The sequence below is a fragment of the Saccopteryx leptura genome, chromosome 2, assembly GCF_036850995.1.
Source record: "Saccopteryx leptura isolate mSacLep1 chromosome 2, mSacLep1_pri_phased_curated, whole genome shotgun sequence".
Classification (NCBI taxonomy): Eukaryota; Metazoa; Chordata; class Mammalia; order Chiroptera; family Emballonuridae; genus Saccopteryx; species Saccopteryx leptura.
Genome location: NC_089504.1, coordinates 347924366 through 347945573, shown reverse-complemented (window position 1 = coordinate 347945573; position 21208 = coordinate 347924366). Strand labels below are relative to the sequence as shown.

The window sequence follows — 21208 nt, the reverse complement described above, 5'->3', positions numbered from 1 at the left end:
CCCCCACGTCCCTTTACATCCCACCATGTCCCAGGCCAGCTCTTTGATTCCTTCCTGGCTGTCTTCTTTGTTCTCAGCAAAGCTCTAGTTTAAAGCTTTTTCTGTTCCTTCCCTTTAGCACTGGTGAAAAGCTTCTATCTATTCTGAGCTTTGGTCTTTAAAACACCTGCCTTCCCTACTTGGGCCTCTACCTGACTCCTGCATTCACTCAGGTGATATCCCCCTTCTCCCAGTCAGTGTGAGGCCCCTAAACATCAGCGCTGGGCAGAGTTCACATGGACGCCCTCCGCCCCTGCCCCTTCTTCACAGCGACCTCGTACGGCTGCTCTGTAGCGTGACGGGTGAAGTTCTTTCAGGCCATCTTCCCTCCCAGGGGACTGGCCGCACCAACAGCCAAAATCCACTTTCCTGAAGCTAAGGGCACATGGCCAACTGTGCCTGTGACCCTGCCCTGTGCTGTTCAGAATTCTCAGGTGACACAGCTGCTGTCTCTGAAGGTCCCTGCCACTTGCACCTCACCAGCCAGCCCTCCCCTGTTGCTCCAATTGTGTCCAGTGAAGCAGAGCTTTGTCGCCTTTGTGGCAGGGAAGAAACCTCACAGATGCTCGGCCTTCAGCCAGGGAAGACTGGAGCCATTAGCTGGAGCCCGGAGGGCTGAACCCTGCACCCTTCCGCTTCCTGTGGGTCAGAGGCTAGCACCCTCTCTGTGCCCTCAGCACACCGACCTGTCCCTTGATGCTATGACGCATAGATTCCCGCCCAGGGGTAGAGCATCTTGATACAGGAGACCCTGCTGACAGCTCCACCAGGGCCGTTCCCAGGGCCACCTCCCCCTGCTCAGAAGCCCTTCTGAACCCGGCTCTGGGCTGTCAGGAGAGGCGGGGCCTCTCCCAGCCCACGGTGGGTGGGTTTGAGAAATCTATGGCAATTTCGAGCAATTTCTCCTCCTCATCAGTGGATGATTAGGCAAGGCAATGAGAAAAGGGGAGATCTGGGAAGGGTCTCCTGCTCCTAAAAAGATCTTTGGGCCTAGGGTTCCTGGAATGAAGGCACCAAGGGGGGAGGGCGGAATGATGGGCCAGCAGGATCCAGATCGGGAAGACACCAAGTCTCAGCCATCCCTGAACTGCTGAATCCCCAGCCCCGGACCTCCCTGCCTCCACACTTCTCCTTTGTTACAATACCTTTTCTTCTTGTTGAAGCCATTTTGAATTGCAGTTTCTGTGATTTGCGGCTAGGATTCCCACTGACACATGAGGCCCAAAGCTGCCCCCAGTGCTCTAGTCCAGTGGTCGGCAAACTCATTAGTCAACAGAGACAAATATCAACAGGACAACGACTGACATTTCTTTTGAGAGCCAAATTTTTTAAACTAAAACTGTATAGGTGGGCACACTGTTGTTAACTTAATCAGGGCGCTCCTAAGCTGGCCTTTTCGCCCGCACAAGAGCTGCAGGCGGCTCGTGGCCGCGGTTTGCCGACCGCTGCTCCAGTCCAGCGTTTTTCAACCACCGGCTCACAGACCAGTCCACCAGAAATTTTGTGCTGGTCTGTGAGAGAGTTCAACACCATGATGTTGTAGGAAGATTATAGACCCAGGAACTTAGTTGAATTCACCTATGCTTCGAGTGATTTCTGCCTTAATGGTCCCCAAAATAATTCTATTTTCACTGGTCCCCAAGTGTAAAAAGGATGAAAACCACTGGTCTAGTCAACAGTGTTTAAGTCACTGCTGCCACCTCACCAAGGCTTGGTGGGAATCTCAAGGTTATGCTCCCTGGCAAAGCGGGAGAACCTAGCATGAAGACAATAGAATCTGTACCAGGCACACCCGGGCTGATGTCCCAGCTCTGCCACTTTCTCACCGTGTGACCCTGAGCAGGGTCTCCCTTGGGACTTCATGTCCTCATCTGCGAAGCAGGGAAAACAGTCCCCACAGCATCAGTCACATGAGATGATGCAACACCGAGCACAGGCCCAGTGTCTGTACTCAGGACACAATGAATGGGAGCTATTGTTATGATCATTTTAACATTTCAACTCTGCTTTGTCTCTTCCCATCTGGACTGGGCCTGATCCATGGCAAATCCGTTCATCCATTCATTCACCTAGCCCAGTGGTCAGCAAACTCACTAGTCAACAGAGCCCAATATCAACAGGACAACGACTGGGATTTCTTTTGAGAGCCAAGTTTTTTAAACTTAAACTATATAGGTAGGTACAGTCCTTATCGAGGTAGCGCCCGCACGTGGTATCTTGTGGAAGAGCCACACTCATGGGACCAAATACTGACTGAGGGCCTGTGTAGGCCGAGCAACGTCCCAGGTGCTATAGGGATTCACAGCGACAAAACTGTTTCAGCACACATATTTTAAGATATAAAGTTGTCATGAGGATTAAATAAGATATACAACTTGGTACATGGAAGGAGTACTGGCTATTTTCTATCTGTGTAACCATCACCACCAACATCCTTCCAAGTCCTGCCCTGCGCTGTGTCCCGGCTGGCTGACATCACAGCCACCACCTCCACGTCTTTGCTGACTAGCCTCTGGTTGGGTTTGGCCAATGGGATGATGGCAGGGTGGAGAGACCAGGAAGAGAAGTTCCTCCCCTCCTGCCTCCCTCCCCCGGAGTCATGTTGCAGGCGGTGGCCCCGCCCTCCAGGACGAGTCCAGCAGCCCAGCTCTCACGGGGCTCCCTGAACTCTCTGCCTTCCTGCCATCTCGCCCCAGCGGAGTCCAGCCTCCGGCTTTCACTGGTGCCCGAGTGCCTCAACAACCCTCAGCCCTCTGGGTGGTCCCTTCATCTCAGAGGTTTCTCAGCCCTGGGAGAGGAAGGGCTGCCCATGGTTCCACCAGCTCCAGATCCTCGCACCCCTGGGAATCTGGCCGCCACCCCACCCCTGGATCATAAGCACAACCCCCAAGGGGGTTCCTCTCAGTCACGCCTCTGATCCCCTCTGGAGCATCACACTGCCGCCCATCTCAGGACTTCCTTCCCTGGCCCCCAGTTCCTGAGTCTCTGGTCCTGGGACTTCAATTTCCCTCCCCCCATCACTGTCAAAGGCAGCTGCGAGCTCCAAGCCTTAGAATCATGTGATGAGCAAGAGGCCTCTGCCCTAATGTACAGTGTGACCAAAAATGATGGGGACTGCTTCCCTCTGAAGATCACGTGGTGGCTTGTCCACACCCAGCATTATGTGACCTCAGGGCCTAGCTGCTACCTCTGAAGATCACGTGGTGGCTTGTCCACACCCAGCATTATGTGACCTCAGGGCCTGCTGCGAAGTTTCTGACCCCATTGTACAGGTAAGAAAGGAGCGTGCAGAGGACAGGAGATTTTGACCAAGATCACAGACCGAGCTGGGACAGAGCGGTGTCCCAGCCCAGGGGACAGAGGGTGGGGTGACCCAGGGCAGCTGAGGAAATCGAGGGGTCGGTGGAGGGTGGGGAGAGCTGAGTGGAGGGAACCAGGCCGTCACAGAGCTCCCTGGGCAGCACGTGAAGGACATTCTATTTCCTGACCTGACAGGGGCCAGCTGGTGGGCACGGGTTGCAGGCTGGGGGAGGGACATAATCAAATCTGCATTTTACAAACGTCTCCCCCACCCCACCCCACAGGTCTGGGAAAATGGGTTAGCAGTGACAGAGGTCACAGGGAAAGCACAGAAGGGCACGCATTCTGGTCCTGGGGCATGAGACGACCCCTCCGCTGCCTCTGTAGCATTAAATAATTTCCACGTGGACCGTGTACAGTATTTACTGTCATAGAAAGAAGATGCTTTTGAAAAGAAAGGCTACTAGAGAAGTGAAGGTGAGAGCCATCACCAGGCCAGTGGCAGAAGTGTGCACAGAACTATGTCTATGTAGGAGGGTGGGGGAGGCAGATGCCCAAGTGTGGGTGGACACCTGCAGGTGGGTGACATTTCCTGAGGGGACAGCAGCTGGCAGGCTTGAGCTCAGAACAGAGACCTGGGCAGGGACAGATGGCACCTGGTGCCCAAGGAAGGGAGTATGTGGTATGAGGAGAAGAGGCCGAGGAGGGACCAGGGATAGTGAAGCAGACAGACAGACAGACAGACAGGCAGGAGAGGAGGAGGGACCAGGGATAGTGAAGCAGACAGACAGACAGCCAGGCAGGCAGGAGAGGAGGAGGGACCAGGGATAGTGAAGCAGCCAGACAGGCAGACAGACAGACAGACAGGCAGGCAGGAGACGAGGAGGGACCAGGGATAGTGAAGCAGCCAGACAGACAGACAGGCAGACAGGCAGGAGAGGAGAAGGGACCAGGGATAGTGAAGCAGCCAGACAGGCAGACAGACAGGCAGGAGAGGAGGAGGGACCAGGGATAGTGAAGCAGCCAGACAGGCAGACAGACAGGCAGGAGAGGAGGAGGCCCAGAAGGGAGTCGGGAGTCGGGGCGAGGGCTCGTGTCCAGACAGGGTGGCTCGTGGGTCGGCACAGCCCCCCGTGAGCGTGTGTGTGGGGTATATGCCGCTCACGCTGCAGGAGATGGGGAGAGGCCCGTCTGGAGGCCACTGGAGACCCAGCCAAGCCCCGCGGAGAGGCTGGAGGGGAAGCGGAGTGGGCTGACTGAGTGGGGAGAGGGCAGGGGGTGTGGAGGTGATGGGAGGGGCACGAGGGCAGCGGGGGAGGAGCTGCGTGCTGGGCGAGTGGGGAGTGGGTGCGCGGGCGGGCCATAATGAGAGCCAGGACGGCGCTGAAGAGGCTGAAGCAAATGTGTTTTGGGGGAGGGGTGTCAGTCTGGGTCTGAATCCCGTGTGATCTTGCATAAAGCCTCAGTTTCCCCATCTATCAAATGAGAATAATAAGGACCCTTCTCAGGTACAGTGTGAAGGGAGATGATGCGTGTGTCTGGCACACGTGTACACCCCGTAAACATCGACTGCTGTTCTGGACACGAAAGAGGGACCCAGCCTGGACAGGACTAGTGGAAGTCACCCAGGGTGGTGGCAGGAAAAAGAGCGGCGGACGGGGTTTGCAGCATGTACTGGGGGACCAGTGAGGAAAACAAGACCGTGAGCCGGTGGGAAGCAGGAAGCTGACCGGGAGAGGCTAGCCGGTCTCCCCCGGACTCTCCAGGGGACCCGCAGGCAGGCAGGACCTGTGTGCCCAGGGCTGCTGCAGGGCCACGTGGCAGGAAAGGCTTCGGAATTCCTAGGTCGCAGTCCTGGCTCCGGGCCACCTTGCTATGCACCCCTGGGAAGTCCCTTCCCTTCTCTGAGCTGTCCCCTCTGCTGAAGGAGGCAGCTGGGCTCACTCACTCCCAACCTCCTGCCTCTGAGCCTAGACCCTCCTTCATGTCAGAGCATCTGGGCATTTCACAGCCCCGACCCCCACCGCAGCACCCAGCACGGGCCGGGCCTCCGCGCGCTGCTGAGAAATATTCACTGAACCCAGCAGGAGCACTAAAGCTCTCTCAACATCTAGGCCCGGGGACCACCCTGCACCGCCGACTCCGCTACCCGGGGGCCGCAGGACAGAAACACCCACGGGTGAGGTCCTCAGCTCCACGTCCCAAGCCTACTAATTAAATCGAAACAGGGTGAAGCACCCCTGCTGCCCCTCCCCCACCTGGGGGCCAGAGTCTCTCTCCCTTCGCCCCCTCCCCACTGAATGTCAGCGGGAACACACTGAAACCAAACCCCCAGACGGAAAAGCGGAAAAGTGGGTGCAGGTTGGTTTCACCCTCAGCTGGGAGATGGCCTAGGCGCTCAGGAGGGGGCCCCAGAGAGCAGCGGGGGCTGAGACTGGAGAGAAGGGAGCGGAGAGACTGGGAGTGGCAGAAGAGGAAGGGGCATAGAAGTCCCCCTCCCACCCCAGGGCAGGGCAGGCCAGACCTTGGAAGGGACCCAGTCATTAGGGCTGGTGGGGACAGGAGTCTGTTCGCTTCCAGGCCCGCAGAGGCCATGGAAGAGGGCTCTCTGGCCCTGCATGAGGGGCCTGGTAAGGGGCAGGGCCTGGCTGAGAACGTAAGTTCTAAACCAGACCCAGAGCACTGGGATCAGGAGAGGAGAGAGGAGGTGGCTCAAGGGGCTGGTGGGGCAGTCCCGGCAGGGAGAACCTCTGGGCAACGGGTGGGAAGCTGGCCACAGGCACGATGGCAGGAGATGGCCAGCACAGCACACACAGCACACTGCAGGGGCGGGGGGCTGGATGGGGTCACGGTCCTGTTCCCGTGGGGCCCGCCTTACCTGCTGCTGGGCCTGGATCCTCATGTACTCGGCCCTCTGCTTGCCGTGCTTGCCTTTGTCCGGGCTGCCGGCCTGGCTCTGGGTTGCCTTCAGCCTGGAGGCCCCCGGAGTCACCACCTTCATGGGGGGCACACTGCCACCACCACTCTGCAGGAAAAAGAACAGGGTTGGGGTTGGAGGGAGGATCACACAGGAACCTTAGGCGCGGGTGGGGCCTTTGGGGCTGGGACCTCATCAGTGGGCCCTGGAGACCCCTCCTCAGCTTCACATCCAAGCCCAGGACTCAGGTCCACTCCCAGAAGCCGGGGTTAAGGACTCCCTGAAGGAGAGAGGTGACCAGCTCATTTCTGACCGCCCTGCTCTAGAGCGAGGACTCTTTAGTGGTTTCCTTGAATAAATAGACCACAGACAGCTGGTGCGCCCTGGGGTAGCCACTTCCAAAGTGAAGGTCCCTGGTACCACCTTGCTCCCAGCAAAGGGACACCATCCTGAGCCCAGGAGAGCATGCCTGGGATCAGGAGGGGGGTCTTTATAATGGCAGACAGCAGGACTGACAGCCTCAGGCCTACATCTTCTTCCCGATGGGAAGATGGGGACGAAGTCTCCCTGAAGATGGATAAGCCCAGCCCCCTTGACCCACCCCAGGTACCAGGCCTGCCCAGCGGGGCTCTGGGGACCCAGAGGCGCAGGGAGAGAACAGAGACAGAGTCAGACAGGAGAGCGGGAGGGGAGCAGGGGGGATGGGAAAGGGGGAGAGAACTTTATTTGTCGGTTTGCAGATACAGAGCAGAGGAGAGGCCCTGGTCCCTGCTAGGGCTGCCCGGCCTGATCCCTGGGGAGGCCAGCTTCCCAGCCTCCCTGGGCTCAGCCTGCAAAGCCCACCCGGTGCCAGGCTCCCAGGAGGGCGGCAGGAGCTGAGAGAAGGACAGTGGGGAGAGGGGGCGGCGTGGAGTTCCTGCAGCCCCCAGCTCCCTCCAGCTCTGAAGACAGAGAGACTGGAGCAGGAAGGCAGGAGGGAGGACAGGGGAGGAGGCAGCCACCTGGGGACCGGGGGGCGGGCCTGGGGGGCGACCAGGGGGCCCCTCGGAGGGGGCCGTGCCCATCTGGCTCAGGGCAGCTTCCAGCTCCCGGAGTGTCTCTTCCAAGCTGTCCACCCGCTGGGGGGCGGCCCCCCTCCCTGTGTGGCCTAGGCCGGCACGAGGCTGGCCCTCACTCTTCCCGCTGTGCGCGTGGGCGTCATGTCCCGAGCGGCCTAGGCCCGCACGAGGCTGGCCCTCACTCTTCCCGCTGTGAGCGTGGGCGTCACGTCCCGAGTCCTTGGGCGCCTCCTCTGGGGGGGTCTCAGCAGCGGAGGGCTTCTGAGTCCTGTCCAGGGCTGGCCCCCGAGAACAGGGGGCCCTGGCTCCTCCCTCTTCTGGGCTGCAGTCCCCTATCCCCAGTTTCTTCAGGGGTGTCCCTTCCTTTTCGGGCATCAAACTGCTCCTGGGCCAGGAAGCCTCGGCCACGACTCCTGGCGGGGCCTGCGGGCCGCCCCAGCCCCTCCCACTGCCAACCAGGGTCCGGGGTCTTGGGGTGGGGACCATCCTGGGACTGGGTTCCCCAAGCCTGGCCTCTGGTGGAGAGGGAGGGTTGGGGGCACACTCCGTCAAGATGATCCGTGGGACGCAGAAGGCCCTGGGGCCTGGGGCAGCCTGGGGGGAGAAGAGAGATGAGAGAACACTATGGTCCCTGCAGACCCAACCACCCCGAGCAGAGATGGGAGGTGAGACAATCCGCTTTTCCACAGATGGGAAAACTGAGGCAGGGAAGGGGGCTGAGTTAACCCAGCAATTAGAGGCAAAGCTGGGACTAGAACTCAGGCCTCTTCCCACCATACCCTCCAGTCTCCCACTTCCTGGCAGAGCTGCCAGTTTACCTAGAAGCACAGATACACGTTGACTTGCCATTGCCCATGCTAAGTTCTGAGAGCAGGTCTCACAGGTACTCCCATGAGCTTGCCCAGCCCACCTGTGCAATGGGATCACAGTATGAGGAGTGGGTGGAGCCTCAAGTGAGCTCATGTGAGCATGCGCTCAGAACAGTGCCTGGCACACTGCAAGTGCTTGATCCCAGCGATTTGTTGAACTAAACTGGATGATGGAGACTAGCAGCCCTGTGTGGGTGGGGACCAGACATTGGTCTCTAGCCTCTAGGGGCTGGGCTCTCATCCTCATCACAGACCAGAGGTTCCTGGCCACTGTAGCCCCAACTTTCGAAACTTCCTCCAAGGGTTTCACAGGCACAAGCGGAGGGGCTCGGCCACCTCCCTCTGCTGCGCACAGGCGCGGGCAAAGCTAGAGCGCCTGCTTCTGTGTGAACACCCCTCGCTCTGGCTTTGGTGGGGGCACAAAGAGACCCCCCCAAAATGAGCGAACCCTGGTCAAATTCTGAGCACCAGTTTTGTGCCAGACTCTGTCACATACACTTTCACCTTTAATCCTTACAGTAACCCACAAAATAGCTGCTACTCTAACCTGCTCTGTATGATTAATGAGGAGATCAAGGGTGGGGAGGGTCATGTGATTCACTCGGGTCATTTACCCACAACTAGTTAGTGGCAGAGCCAGGACTTGAAACCAGGGAGTCTGACTCCAAGGCCAGTGCTCTTTCCACTAAGAGGAGCGGTAGGGAGATGCGGGGGGAGCGGGGCCGCAGGGTCCCCCAGCCTCCCTCCCTAGGCAACCTGCCAGCCCGGCCACCTGCTTACCTGAAGGTGGGGGTGCAGACGGGGAAGGCAGAGAGGGTGACCCAGGCCCGCCTGGCTCGACTGCCCGACGGTGCCTCAGGATGCAGAGGGGGAGCCAGGCCGCAAAGGCCAGCCGAAGGGCTCTGCCCCCTGGGCCCCTTCAGGACTGGCTCCCAGAGCCAGAGAGGGGCGGGGGCTGGGTGCCGAGGCACAGTCTGCTGGAGGCAGCCCTTCTGTGCTGCTTATCCACAGACGGCTCCTTGGGCTGCTCTGTGCCCTGCCTCTGCCCAGCAGACGGCACTGTCCACCCATCTGGTGCCTGTCTGCTCCCCCTGGCCAGTGACACAAGCAGCGCTAGGCCACAGGCCAGCCCGGAGTCAGGTGGTGGCCAGCATGGAGCCCACTGTGGGCCAAGGAGAACCAGACGAGGCAGGGGAGCCTGTGTGTGCAATGGGGGCCGCCCTCCCAGAGCAGAGGCCCTCCTGCCCAAGCAGCGCTGAGCAGAGGGAAAGATTCCCGGTGCCCCCCCCAGGCCACCCCCCCAAGCAGTGTGCCGGGGATGCAGACAGCAGGTCCATCCCCCAGTTCCCAAGGGAGTGTAAAGAGGAAATAAGTGCAGCAGGACAGCAGCAAGGACTGAAGTCAGAGAGAAGGAAGAACTTCCGAATCCTGAAAGATACAGAGCCAGCAGCCAAGGAAGGGTCTGAGTTTCATCCATTCCAAGCTCCCTGACCAAGGGGGTGAGACGGGGCCATGGGTCAGAGGGAGGCTGTAAACACGTTTTCCCCTGGGGAGTCCTCACCTTCAGTGCCAGGCAAAAATGCCAGTGTTAGAAACAGAGCCCCCGCCTGGCACAGGCAGCAGAGTAAGGGGGACAGGAGGCAGCAGAGTAGGGGGGACAGCAGGGACTATGCAAGGGCTCAGAGTTTGAATTGGACCTAAAGTCATCCAGTGAGCAAGATCCAAACTCCCATCTTAGACCAAAACAAAACCCAGGCTGCAGGTCAGACCTAAACTTGGCCGCCGATTAGAACAAAATACCAAGACCACCACAGGCTGACTCGGAACCAAGCCTGTAACAAAAAGGAGACCCAGGGGCCACTGGATACCAGGCTGCTGGACTCTCAGGGACGGAAGGAAGGCGTGCACCTCCTTGGAGCGGGAAGGGGGTGAGTCCACGTGGGTGAGGCTGTGGCGGTGGAGGGCACCCAAGGGTGTGACTGGCATTTTAGCAGGTTAGTGTGACAGGTGAAGAGAGGAAGCTGTGGAGGCCCAGGCAGAGAGAGCGCCGTGAGAGGGTGGGGCAGCCCGTTACCTTCCACGTGGGGCCCGGGGCTGAACCCGCAGGGGGCCCTGGGTCCTGGGGGGACAGCAGGGTAGGGATCGGCTGGCGGCGGGGCGTGGGGGGGAGGGAAGACACTGAGCTTCTCTCAAACACCTGGGGAGCAGAAGGTGGGGGAACGTTTGGAGGAGGGCCCCAGGGAGGACAATGGGGTGCTGGCCTATCACTCAGGCAGCCACAGGGAAGGGTGGCCTGGGCTGGCACTGGGCTCCCAGCCTCACCCCTTGGCCCCTTTCAATGACGAGTGGCCACTCCAGTTCATCTCTCTTCCAGAAGCCCTGGAAGACCAGGGTCTCCAGCCGCTCGGGGCGGGGTTGAGAATACTTGAGTGTGAGTGACTTGCAGTGGGCTCAAGGCACTTAGGTAGAGGGGCATTGAATGTTTGAAGAGCATTTGAGGATGGGGACTTCAGGGCAGTTGGGGGTGGGTCTCAAGGGCCATAGTCACAAACCTCAAATGTGCAAGGAGAGACCTTCTAGCACGTCCCCCATTTTACAGTGGAGAAAGAAATCGGGGCAAGAAGGATGGGGTCCCAAACAGGCCAGCGCTCAGCAGGGAGCCCGAGAACCCAACTATCTGTCCTCGTCCAGCCACCTCCCCCTGGGGCCCGCTAGCAGGGAAAGGGAGCAGGGCCTGGCTGATGACTCGGGGGCCGGTCACCCCACTGACCCACCTCCAGCTCTGCAATGATGCGGTCCTCATCGTCCTCGTCCTTGATGGCAGAGGCCATGATGGGCGGTGTGGAAGCCGGGCGGGCCACCTCGGACACAGTCCGGCGCAGCTTCACTTGGGGTTTCTGCACCTCCAGCTCCTCGGACTCGGCCTTCTGCAAGGCCCAGGCCCCCCGTCAAAACCAAGTTCTGCCCGGGCTCCGGCACCAGCTCACCTCCCAGGCGCCGTGGGTTCCAGACCGTCTCCCGCCGGCCCTGGCTCCTCATCCTTCCAGGATGGCCCGTTCCCATGGTGGAAGCCCATGTCAGGAGAGTGACCACGGGCCAGCCCCCTTCTTTGCTCACACTTCCTCTGAGAGAGGGGACCACCCAGAGGATCCCAGAGGCATCCCCATGACTCAGCCTCCTTGTCCCAAGGTGTGTGTGGGGGGGTGGTACCTTGATGAAAGTCGAGTCCTTCTTGCTGGTGACCACAACCTCTCCAGTGCGTGTGGTGGTCAGACCGTGGGAGGAGGGAAAGCTCCGGCGGGGAGGGGGCGGTGGGGGCGACTTGGAGGGCTTCTCTGTGCGATATCGGGGCACCGTCAGCTCATCTGCAGGCAGCCAAAGGCTGGAGGTCAGGGGGCCTGCCAGCCTGGCGTCTGTGTGTCACATCTGACTCCAAGGGGACAATCCTTGCCGCCTCCTCCAGGGAGGAGGGGCGAGGAAAGCTGAGGGGAAAGGACACAGGTCCCCTCCTCCTCCTCTCTTCCCTCCCCCCCCGCAACCCAGCCCCAAGGCCTGTCACTCCTCCTCTGATAGCAATCTGACCCCTTGCTACTCAAACTGCGGTCGTGGACCAGCCACTGGCAGCGTGGGAACTCGTTAGACATGCAGACGCTGAGGCCCCACCCAGGGCTGCCGGAGCAGAAGCCCAATTCTGACAGCTCGTCAGGTGAGTTCATGGGCACATTCAAGTTTGAGGAATGATGCTGTAATTTCTTTCTTTTCCACTTGCCCCTCAGCCCTGGCCCTGGAACAGAACTTCATCCTTTTTCCATCAAGCGAGAACAGTATAACTACTGTAAGAGCCTGACTGTGCCCACCAGGCTCTCTCTTCCCCCAATCCTCTGGGGGTGGGGGCGGGGCTGTTTCCAGGGCAACCTGCAGAAAAGTCACTCAAACCTGACATTCCTCTGGCTTTGATCCTCAATGGCTCCCCATTAGCCAAACCCACATCCAAGCTCCTTGGCCCAGCACCCTCTGCACCTGCCAATCTTCCAGCCTCGGCCCTGCTTGTATCTCCCTTGCCTGGACCCGGCTGTGCAACACCAAACACGTATCTCCAGGCATTTGCACACGCTGATTCCTCTCCCTAGAATGCCCTCTCGTCTCACTGGCCTGGGAAGCACCAACTCGTTTTCAAGGCTCCAATGGGAAGCCTTCCTGCTCTCCCAGGGGCCCCTCTAGGGCTGCTCAACACCAGAGCTCACTCCACCACTGCATTGAACAACACATTCTGGCCCTGGCCGGTTGGCTCAGTGGTAGAGCGTCGGCCTGGCATGCAGAGGTCCCGGGTTCGATTCCCGGCCAGGGCACACAGGAGAAGCGCCCATCTGCTTCTCCACCCCTCCCCTTCTCCTTCCTCTCTGTCTCTCTCTTCCCCTCCCGCAGTGAGGCTCCATTGGAGCAAAGATGGCCCGGGCACTGGGGATAGCTCCTTGGCCTCTGCCTCAGGCGCTAGAGTGGCTCTGGTCTCCGCAGAGCGACGCCCCCTGGTGGGCAGAGCATCGCCCCCTGGTGGGCGTGTCGGGTGGATCCCGGTGGGGCGCATGCGGGAGTCTGACTGTCTCGCCCCTGTTTCTAGCTTCAGAAAAATACAAAAAAAAAACAAAAACAAAAAAACAACAACACATTCTTTTTCTGGTTCACACACTAGCTGTGGCCTGCAATAGATTACATAACCACATTGAGCTTAGTGTCCTCATCTGTAAAATGGAAATAACTACTATAACTACCTCTTAGAGTTGTTACGGAATTAGAAGCACTAGTATGTAGAAAGCATTTGGGGCAGTTTTTGTCATACAGTAAGTGCATGATAAACATATGTTAGTATTATTCTCCCACTAAACTGTAAGCGCCTTAAAAGCAAGCAGTGTCTTATTCTTTATTCCTAGTATCTAGTGCAGGGGTCTCCAAACTTTTTACACAGGGGGCCAGTTCACTGTCCCTCAGTCTGTTGGAGGGCCGGACTATAAAAAAAACTATGAACAAATCCCTATGCACACTGCACATATCTTATTTTAAAGTAAAAAAAACAAAACCGGAACAAATACAATATTTAAAATAAAGAACAAGTAAATTTAAATCAACAAACTGACCAGTATTTCAATGGGAACTATGGGCCTGCTTTTGGCTAATGAGATGGTCAATGTGCTCCTCTCATTGACTACCAATGAAAGAGGTGCCCCTTCCGGAAGTGCAGCGGGGGCCAGATAAATGGCCTCAGGGGGCCGCATGCGGCCCACGGGCCATAGTTTGGGGACCCCTAACCTAGTGCTTAACAAACATGTGCAGCAGGGATGAACAAATGAATGGATGATGGCTGCCATTTCTGGTTCGGATTTCTGCCTCCCTTGTGAGCTCACAGGCTGGGGGCACGGGGGAGCATAGGAGCCATGTTTGTATTGGTCAGTGAGGCACCCGTGTCAGCACAGCCTGGCTCAGAGCATATGCAGGGTCAGAGGTGCAGGCGGATGACTCTCTGCCTGGACTTGCTCCTCCTCCTGTGTGGTCCCCTCAGCTGCTGTCAGGGCAGTGGACAGAGCCATGGATGGAGTCCAGCTCTAACCCAGCCCCTGGGTCTCCCTTTGGTGGCTGAGGGTCAGGCTGCTGGAGAAGGGAGGTGCTGGGGCCACAGAGATTCTCATTCCCACGTGCCTCCCCATCAGCCTGGGAGCTCCTATAGATGGGGCTCCCCTCCTCTCTGCTTTTCACCCCCCCACCTTCCTCCATACCTGAGCCCCTCCTTCCACTGGGCTCCGTCCTGGGGGCTGCCTTCTGGCCGTGGGGGACTTTGGGGGGCTTGTGGTCAGGGGTGGGGGCTGGGCCCGGGTGGGACTTGCTTGCACAGTCCAGGTCAGGGATGGCCTTCAGCAGCTCCGCCTGTGTCTCCTCCAGCAGCCGATTGATGTCCTTGGCACTGTACTGGGTCAGGGCTGCACGCTTCTCCTCCCAGTCCCGCTCAGCAGCCTTCAGAGGAGGGGGCAAGAGTCGCGACTACAGTGGCTGCCCTGCTCCTGGACATTTGGGGTCTCAGCCCCTTCCCCCAGCCACATGTACAAGGAATGGTAAAGGAAGCTCCACATTTGATCGAGCCCCGAAGATGCTCGAACTTCTTGAATATTACACTCTTTCCCCATGAGTCTGAATGCCCCCTTCTTTATAAACTGCTCTCTTCATATACTTAGACCTGTTTTTGGACATTGTCTTTTGTTTCACTGACCACATAGTCTACTCTTATGATAATACCACATTGCTTTAATTATTATAACTTTAAAATATGCTTTTCTGTCTAGCAAGATGAATGTCGCCCGAAATGTGCTTTTCAGACTCCCCACCACCGGGAAAAGTACCCATGCTGCATTGGCACCTCAAATCTAGGAGGGTAGTGAGACCACGTGAGCCTAGCTGACCCTCACCCCGGGCCCAGTACCTCAACAGACACAGCCTTGTCCACACTTCTCTTGCCAGGAGCATCCAGGCCTTTGGTGGGGTTGCCCCCCTTGGGGGTCGAAGGGGCTCCCTCAGTGGACCCACTCAGCTCATGGAGGTTTAGCGGAGGGCTGGGGGGTGGCATTTCAAAGTCCAAGCTCTTGTTGAAGTCAGTCTCGGCTGTCACCTTCTTAGGGGACTGACTCAGGAGGTTGTTGGGGGGTGGCCACACACCCTCGTCCACTTGCCTGGGGTTGGAAGAGTTAGGAGCAGCTGTGAGACCAGCAGGGTGGTGGCCCCGTGGGAGGGAAGCCTGGCCTGAGGGAGGCAGCGTGTAGGGAGGGCTCTGGGCTCTTGCAGGACCGAGGCAAGGGCCGGGGGAGGAGTGGCTGCATCCGGCACGAGGGACAGCCAAGCCCAGCACAGGGCAGAGTCAAGGTGTAGCTCTAGTGGACACACCAGGGACCTTTAGGGGAGTCAGGATGAGGGGTCAGACTGATCTAGCAATCTGGGCCGGTGAGTAACCCCATGGGAAGTCAGAGGTCAGAGAGAAGAGGTCAGGGATGGAGTGACCTTCGGATCTGGGCCAGCATGTCTGTGACCCCCCGGCAGCGCTTGAGCAGCCCGTCCAGGCGCTGCGGCTCCTCCTTCAGGAACTTCACGGCCTCCACCTCCACGCGCAGCACTACCCGCATCTTGCTCTGCAGGCCTGGGAAGTGAGCTGAGGGGGCCGAAAGGAGTGAGCTGAGGGGGCGCGGCTCAGAGAACTGGGAGAGTGGGCAGCAGAAAAGGCCACGCCCGGCGGGGGGGCAGGGGTGCTGCGGGGACCCCACTGGGACCACCTGCCACACTGCCGGCCCCCAGGCTCACCCTTGAGCTCAGTCAGCGTCTCCCCGAGCTGTTTCAGCACCAGCGCCTTCTCCTCCAGCTCGGGCCCGAGCACCAGGCGGTGGTTGTGGGAGATGTCCCTCTGGATCTTCTCCACCGACTTCTCCAGGTCACTGCAGCCACAGAGAGACCCTCTCAGCCCCTCTGGCCCCAGCCCAGCCCCCTGAAAGTGGGTGGTTAGAAAGAAATCAGGCCACCAGTCGGATCAAAATTAAAAGCCATCCACAAGGCCACATGCCCGAGTGAAATCAGAAACGCCAAACCTCAGAGATGAGACTTCAGAAGAGCTCCCTAACAGGGACCCTGGGTCCCCTTTTGAAGTTCTGATCTTTAGCCGCATCAGCTCAAACATCTCTCCCTGCCGCTTGCCTCCTCTGATTCTCACTCTGCCCAGGAAGCAGCGGAGACCTTGGCAGCCTTTCAGAGAGCCGGCGGCAGCTGCACGTGCCCCTGAGGGCGCTCCATTCTTGCAGAGTGGCACTGCCGCGTCTGCCTACCTTTTCTCAAATGATCCAGACACCTAGCCTCTTTCTTTGAGGACAAAACTGCTTTTGCTTTTCAGCTGGCTTGTGCTGAGCTCGTGTTGTTTTAACCCCACATCTTTCTAAAATGTAAATCAGACCAAGTCACCACCCCGTGTTGAACCCTAAATGGATCCCATCATTCTGAAGCTAAAATCCAAACTCTTCAAGGTAGCCAAGGAGGGCATGAGGGTCGTACTATAGTTCAGTGGTCCCCAACCCCCGGGCCGCGGACCGGTACTGGTCCGCAGAGAAAGAATAAATAACTTACATTATTTCTGTTTTATTTATATTTAAGTCTGAACGATGTTTTAGTTTTAAAAAATGACCAGATTCCCTCTGTTACATCCGTCTAAGACTCACTCTTGACGCTTGTCTCGGTCACGTGATACATTTATCCGTCCCACCCTAAAGGCCGGTCCGTGAAAATATTTTCTGACATTAAACTGGTCTGTGGCCCAAAAAAAGGTTGGGGACCACTGCTGTAGTTGAATATTTGGCTCCAGAGTCAGAGAGATCCAAACTCCAGTCCCAGCTCTACCCCTTCCCATGGCGAGATCCTGGGCAAGTTACCTGTATCTCCAGGCCTCAACCACCTCATCCAAAATATGGGGGTGGCGAGGGCTCCTCCCTGCGGGGGCCATTGTAAGCATGAAATAAGCTAATGCAGATGGGAAAGGAGAGGCAAGGGGTCAGGCCTGGGGGCTGGTCTGAAGTTCCCTCCAGCCACACCTCCTGTCCTCCGCCAGCTCGCTCCCGTTTACAACCGTCCAGAATTTCTCTAAGGTCCTTGTATGTGCTGCCTTCTCTGGGACTTTTTAATGCCATTTCCTCTGCCTAGACTACTCCACTGAACCACACACACACATACTCACACATGCACAGACATGTGACTAATTCCCACTTGTCCTCAGGTCTCAATGGGAACTTCGCTCCTACTCTCTACACTTGGGGTTAGGGGTCTGCTTCCTGCCCCCCACGAGCTCACTGGCGGGACTGTGCAGCTCCAGGCAGACCGGAGCCACGTCTTCTGGACTCGTCTCCAATGCCCGGTGCCTGGAGCAGAAGAGCGGTCTGCTAAATAACTGGAACGAATGACTAAGTGAAAGAAAGAACTGCTGATGTTGGTGGGACCTCCAAAAAAATTTGAAAAGAAAGAAAAAAGAAAGAAAGGAGAAAGAAGGAACTGCTGCCCAGGTAGGTCACCTCAATTCTGTGCTTGAGTCACTGACATCCCTGACCCACATGCGGGACTTTACATGCATTCCTGTCAAATCCCATCTGTTGGGTTTTAGCTCAACTATCCAGATTGGAACAACTTCCGAATCTCAGTTCTCACCAGCCAACAGATTTGCTCCCCTCAAAGCTCTGTGTCATCAGCAAATCTTATCAGCATGCCTTATACATCTTCATCCAACTAGTGGGTAAAAAGACAGACCACGCTGGAGCCAAGGATAAAATCCTGGGAGTCAGCACTGCTACTTAAAGAGCTATCATGCCCTAAGCACTTATTGTATTGCCAGGTGCCACATTCAGCCCTTCCCTTTCATTACCTTATTTTAGCAATTTTTTTTTTTTTTGTATTTTTCTGAAGCTGGAAATGGGGAGAGACAGTCAGACAGACTCCCGCATGTGCCCGACCGGGATCCACCCAGCACGCCCACCAGGGGCGATGCTCTGCCCCTTCGGGGAGTCGCTCTGCCTCTACCAGAGCCACTCGAGCGCCTGGGGCAGAGGCCAAGGAGCCATCCCCAGCACCCGGGCCATCTTTGCTCCAATGGAGCCTTGGCTGCGGAAGGGGAAGAGAGAGACAGAGAGGAAGGAGGGGGGGTGGAGAAGCAAATGGGCGCTTCTCTTATGTGCCCTGGCCGGGAATCGAACCAGGGTCCCCCGCATGCCAGGCCAACGCTCTACCGCTGAGCCAACTGGCCAGAGCTATTTTAGCAATTTTTAACCTTTCTCATCTCATGGCACGCATAAACTAATTACTAAAATTCTGCGGCACACCAAAAAATATATTCTTTGCCAATCTGACAAAAAAAAATAGGTATCATTTTGATTCATTCACATGAGATGGCTGTTGTTATGTTAGCTGTTGTCATTTTATTTTTGGACAATCGAAAGGAAAAGAGGTCAGTGCCCCTGACTAAATAGTCAGGTATTGCACATTTTAAAAATTCTTGCGGCATGCCAGTGTGCCTACCTCGGCACCCAGGTTGAAAATCGCTGCCTTATTTAATCCTCAAAACAAATCTGGCCTGACCAGGCGGTGGCGCAATGGATAGAGCGTCGGACTGGGATGTAGAGGACCCAGGTTTGAAACCCCGAGGTCGCCAGCTTGAGCACAGGCTCATCTGGTTTGAGCAAAAGCCCACCAGCTTGAATTCAGGGTCTGCTGAAGGCCCGCAGTCAAGGCACATATGAGAGGGCAATCAATGAACAACTAAGATGTTGCAACGTGCAATGAAAAACCTAATGATTGATGCTTCTCATCTCTCTCCGTTCCTGTCTGTCCCTGTCTATCCCTCTCTCTGACTCACTCTCTGTCTCTGTAAAAAATAAATAAATAAAATAAAATAAAAAGAATTAAAAAAAATCTGTGAGTGGGAATCATTATTACCTCCAGGCTACACATAGACAAACAATGGCTCAGACAGCAGACCACATTTCGTAGCCTCCCCGGCAGTTAGAAGTGGCCATTCAACTGAGGTTTAGTCAATGGAATATGAGTGGAAGGCATGCGTGTTGTTTCTAGGCCTCACCCATAAAAACCTCCCAGGTGCCCTGGCTGGTTGGCTCGGTGGTAGAGCGTCGGCCTGGCGTGCAGAGGTCCCGGGTTCGATTCCCGGCCAGGGCACACAGGAGAAGCACCCATCTGCTTCTCCACCCCTCCCCCTCTCCTTCCTCTCTGTCTCTCTCTTCCCCTCCCGCAGCCGAGGCTCCATTGGAGCAAAGATGGCCCGGGCGCTGGGGATGGCTCCTTGGCCACTGCCCCAGGCGCTAGAGTGGCTCTGGTCGCAACAGAGCTACGCCCCGGAGGGGCAGAGCATCGCCCCCTGGTGGGCAAAGCGTCGCCCCCTGGTGGGCGTGCCAGGTGGATCCTGGTCGGGCGCATGCGGGAGTCTGACTGTCTCTCCTCGTTTCCAGCTTCAGAAAAATAAAAAAATAAAAAAATAAAAAAAACCTCCCAGGTAAGCTCTTCTGTGCTCTCTCCCCCCCTTCCCGCTGGGTGAAAGGCAACGACCCTCAGTCTAGGGGGTCTTGGCAGGCACGTACTGAAGACTGCAAGATCTCCATCAGCCCAGGTCCCTGAATGACTACCTGGAGGTGGGCCATTCCACTAACTCACCCAATACTGTTCCATAAGAAAGATGTGTCTATTACTTTTGAACCATTATATGATTTGTTATAGAAGTAACCTTAACTAATTAATAAGCCACTTTAACTAATACAACTGACTTTGGCATTAAAGAAAAAAAAAAGAGGTTCAGCCCTGGCTGGGTAGCTCAATTGGTTAAAGTATCGTCCCCATACACTAAGCCCAGGCTGCTGGTTCAATCCCCAGTCAATCAAGCAATGAATGCATAAATAAGTGGAACAACAAATCAATGTTTTTCTCTCTCAAAAAAAAATTTTTTTTTTGGCCCTGGACAGTTGGCTCAGTGTTAGAGTGTCAGCCTGGCATGTGGAAGTCCCGGGTTCGATTCCTGGCCAGGGCACACAGGAGAAGCGCCCATCTGCTTCTCCACCCCTCCCCCTCTCACTTCTCTCTCTTTCTCTCTCTTCTCCTCCCGCAGCCATGGCTCAATTGGAGCAAGTCCGTGCCCACCCCCACCCCCCAGGATCTGAGGATGGCTCCAGGGCCTCAGAGGAGCTCAGTTGCTGAGCAACAAAGCAAGGCCCCAGAGGGACAGAGCTCCTCCCCCTAGTGGGCTTGCTGGGTGGATCCCAGTAGGGGCCATGCAAGAATCTGTCTCTGCCTCCCCTTCACTCACTGAATTTAAAAAAAAATAATAATAATTTTTTTTTAAAGGAGACTCAAGGAGATTAAGTAACTTGTCAAGGTCATATAACTATTTTGTGGCAAAGCAGGGTCTACTTATGTCTGACATCAGCCATTGGGCTCCACTGCACCTCACTCCCACACTGGACTAATATCACCCCACAGCCGTCCACTGTCTCCCGCAGCCCCTGCTCTGTCACATGGGAAAGAATAACCCTCTTCTGCTTTGTATGGCACTTGAATGACTCAGGGCGTGCTAGCTGTGTACAATGGTCACTCTCAACACTGAGCGAGGAGAGACCCTCACTCAAAGGCAGATGCAGGTGAGCCTTCAGGATAGGAGAGCACTGCAACTCTCAGGCCGAAGGGACCGGCCCTCCCTCACCTTAGGCTCCATGAGCACTTTGGGGTGGGGTCCCCTAACTTGGGCAGGCTCTGCAAATGAGTCCCTGATCAGTTTAAGCCTAGACACTGAGATCAGCTTGGGCTTTGCAGACCCAGGTTTATTCCTGGAAGGGTCGAGAGGGGAGGATCAGGACAGACCAATTATATAATTCGCAGGACCCTATGCAAAATGAAGATTTCCCCCTGGTTAGAAAATTATTAAAAATGTCAACCCCTCCTCCCTCTAAAATCAATTTTTAAAAAATCTAAAAAAAGCCTGACCTGTGGTGGTGCAGTGGGTAAAGCGTCAACCTGGAATGCCAAGGTCGCCAGTTCGAAACCCAGACTTGCCGGGTCAAGGCACATACAGAGAAGCAACTACTATGGGTTGATGCTTCCTGTTCCTCACCCCCCTCCCTCTAAAATCAATTTTAAAAAATCTAAAAAAAATTTTTTCAAGACAGTGATAACAGAGCATTAAACCAAACATGAGGCCCTTACGCGCATGGGGCCCCATGTTACTGCACAGGTCACATGCCTACAAACCAGCCCTGGTTTAGGCTAAGTCAGACTCCAGAAGCCAAAAGGTCTTAGGCAGCAGAGGCCTCCCCCAAGGGGAATGTCTACACAGAGCTCAATTGCTTGTCTGGAAGAACATAATAGGTGAGCAAGCCAAGCTGAATGAAGCATAGTATTGGCCTAAACTTCAAGAAGGGGTAGAGCTAAGCCAAGAAAGAGCAAGTGTACAGGGGTAAGGAGGGGCC

The 21208-nt window shown here is 56.4% G+C and overlaps 1 protein-coding gene across 4 annotated transcripts in view; it reads right to left on the bottom strand.

Annotated features, from left to right (window-relative positions):
- Nucleotides 1-21208, bottom strand: part of SRCIN1 (SRC kinase signaling inhibitor 1) — a 72362-nt gene that overhangs the window by 1953 nt on the left and 49201 nt on the right. For 2 of the 4 annotated variants that reach the window (XM_066364372.1, XM_066364375.1), the window contains exons 13-21: nt 15519-15649; nt 15222-15369; nt 14650-14896; nt 13952-14186; nt 11394-11548; nt 10958-11110; nt 10258-10380; nt 7771-7908; nt 6218-6364 (exon numbers count right to left, since the gene is read on the bottom strand). In XM_066364372.1, coding sequence (XP_066220469.1) covers nt 6218-6364; nt 7771-7908; nt 10258-10380; nt 10958-11110; nt 11394-11548; nt 13952-14186; nt 14650-14896; nt 15222-15369; nt 15519-15649 — 1477 coding nt within the window. The remainder of the gene's footprint in view (nt 1-6217; nt 6365-7770; nt 7909-10257; nt 10381-10957; nt 11111-11393; nt 11549-13951; nt 14187-14649; nt 14897-15221; nt 15370-15518; nt 15650-21208) is intronic. The other 2 variants (XM_066364373.1, XM_066364376.1) reach the window with 2 other exon arrangements.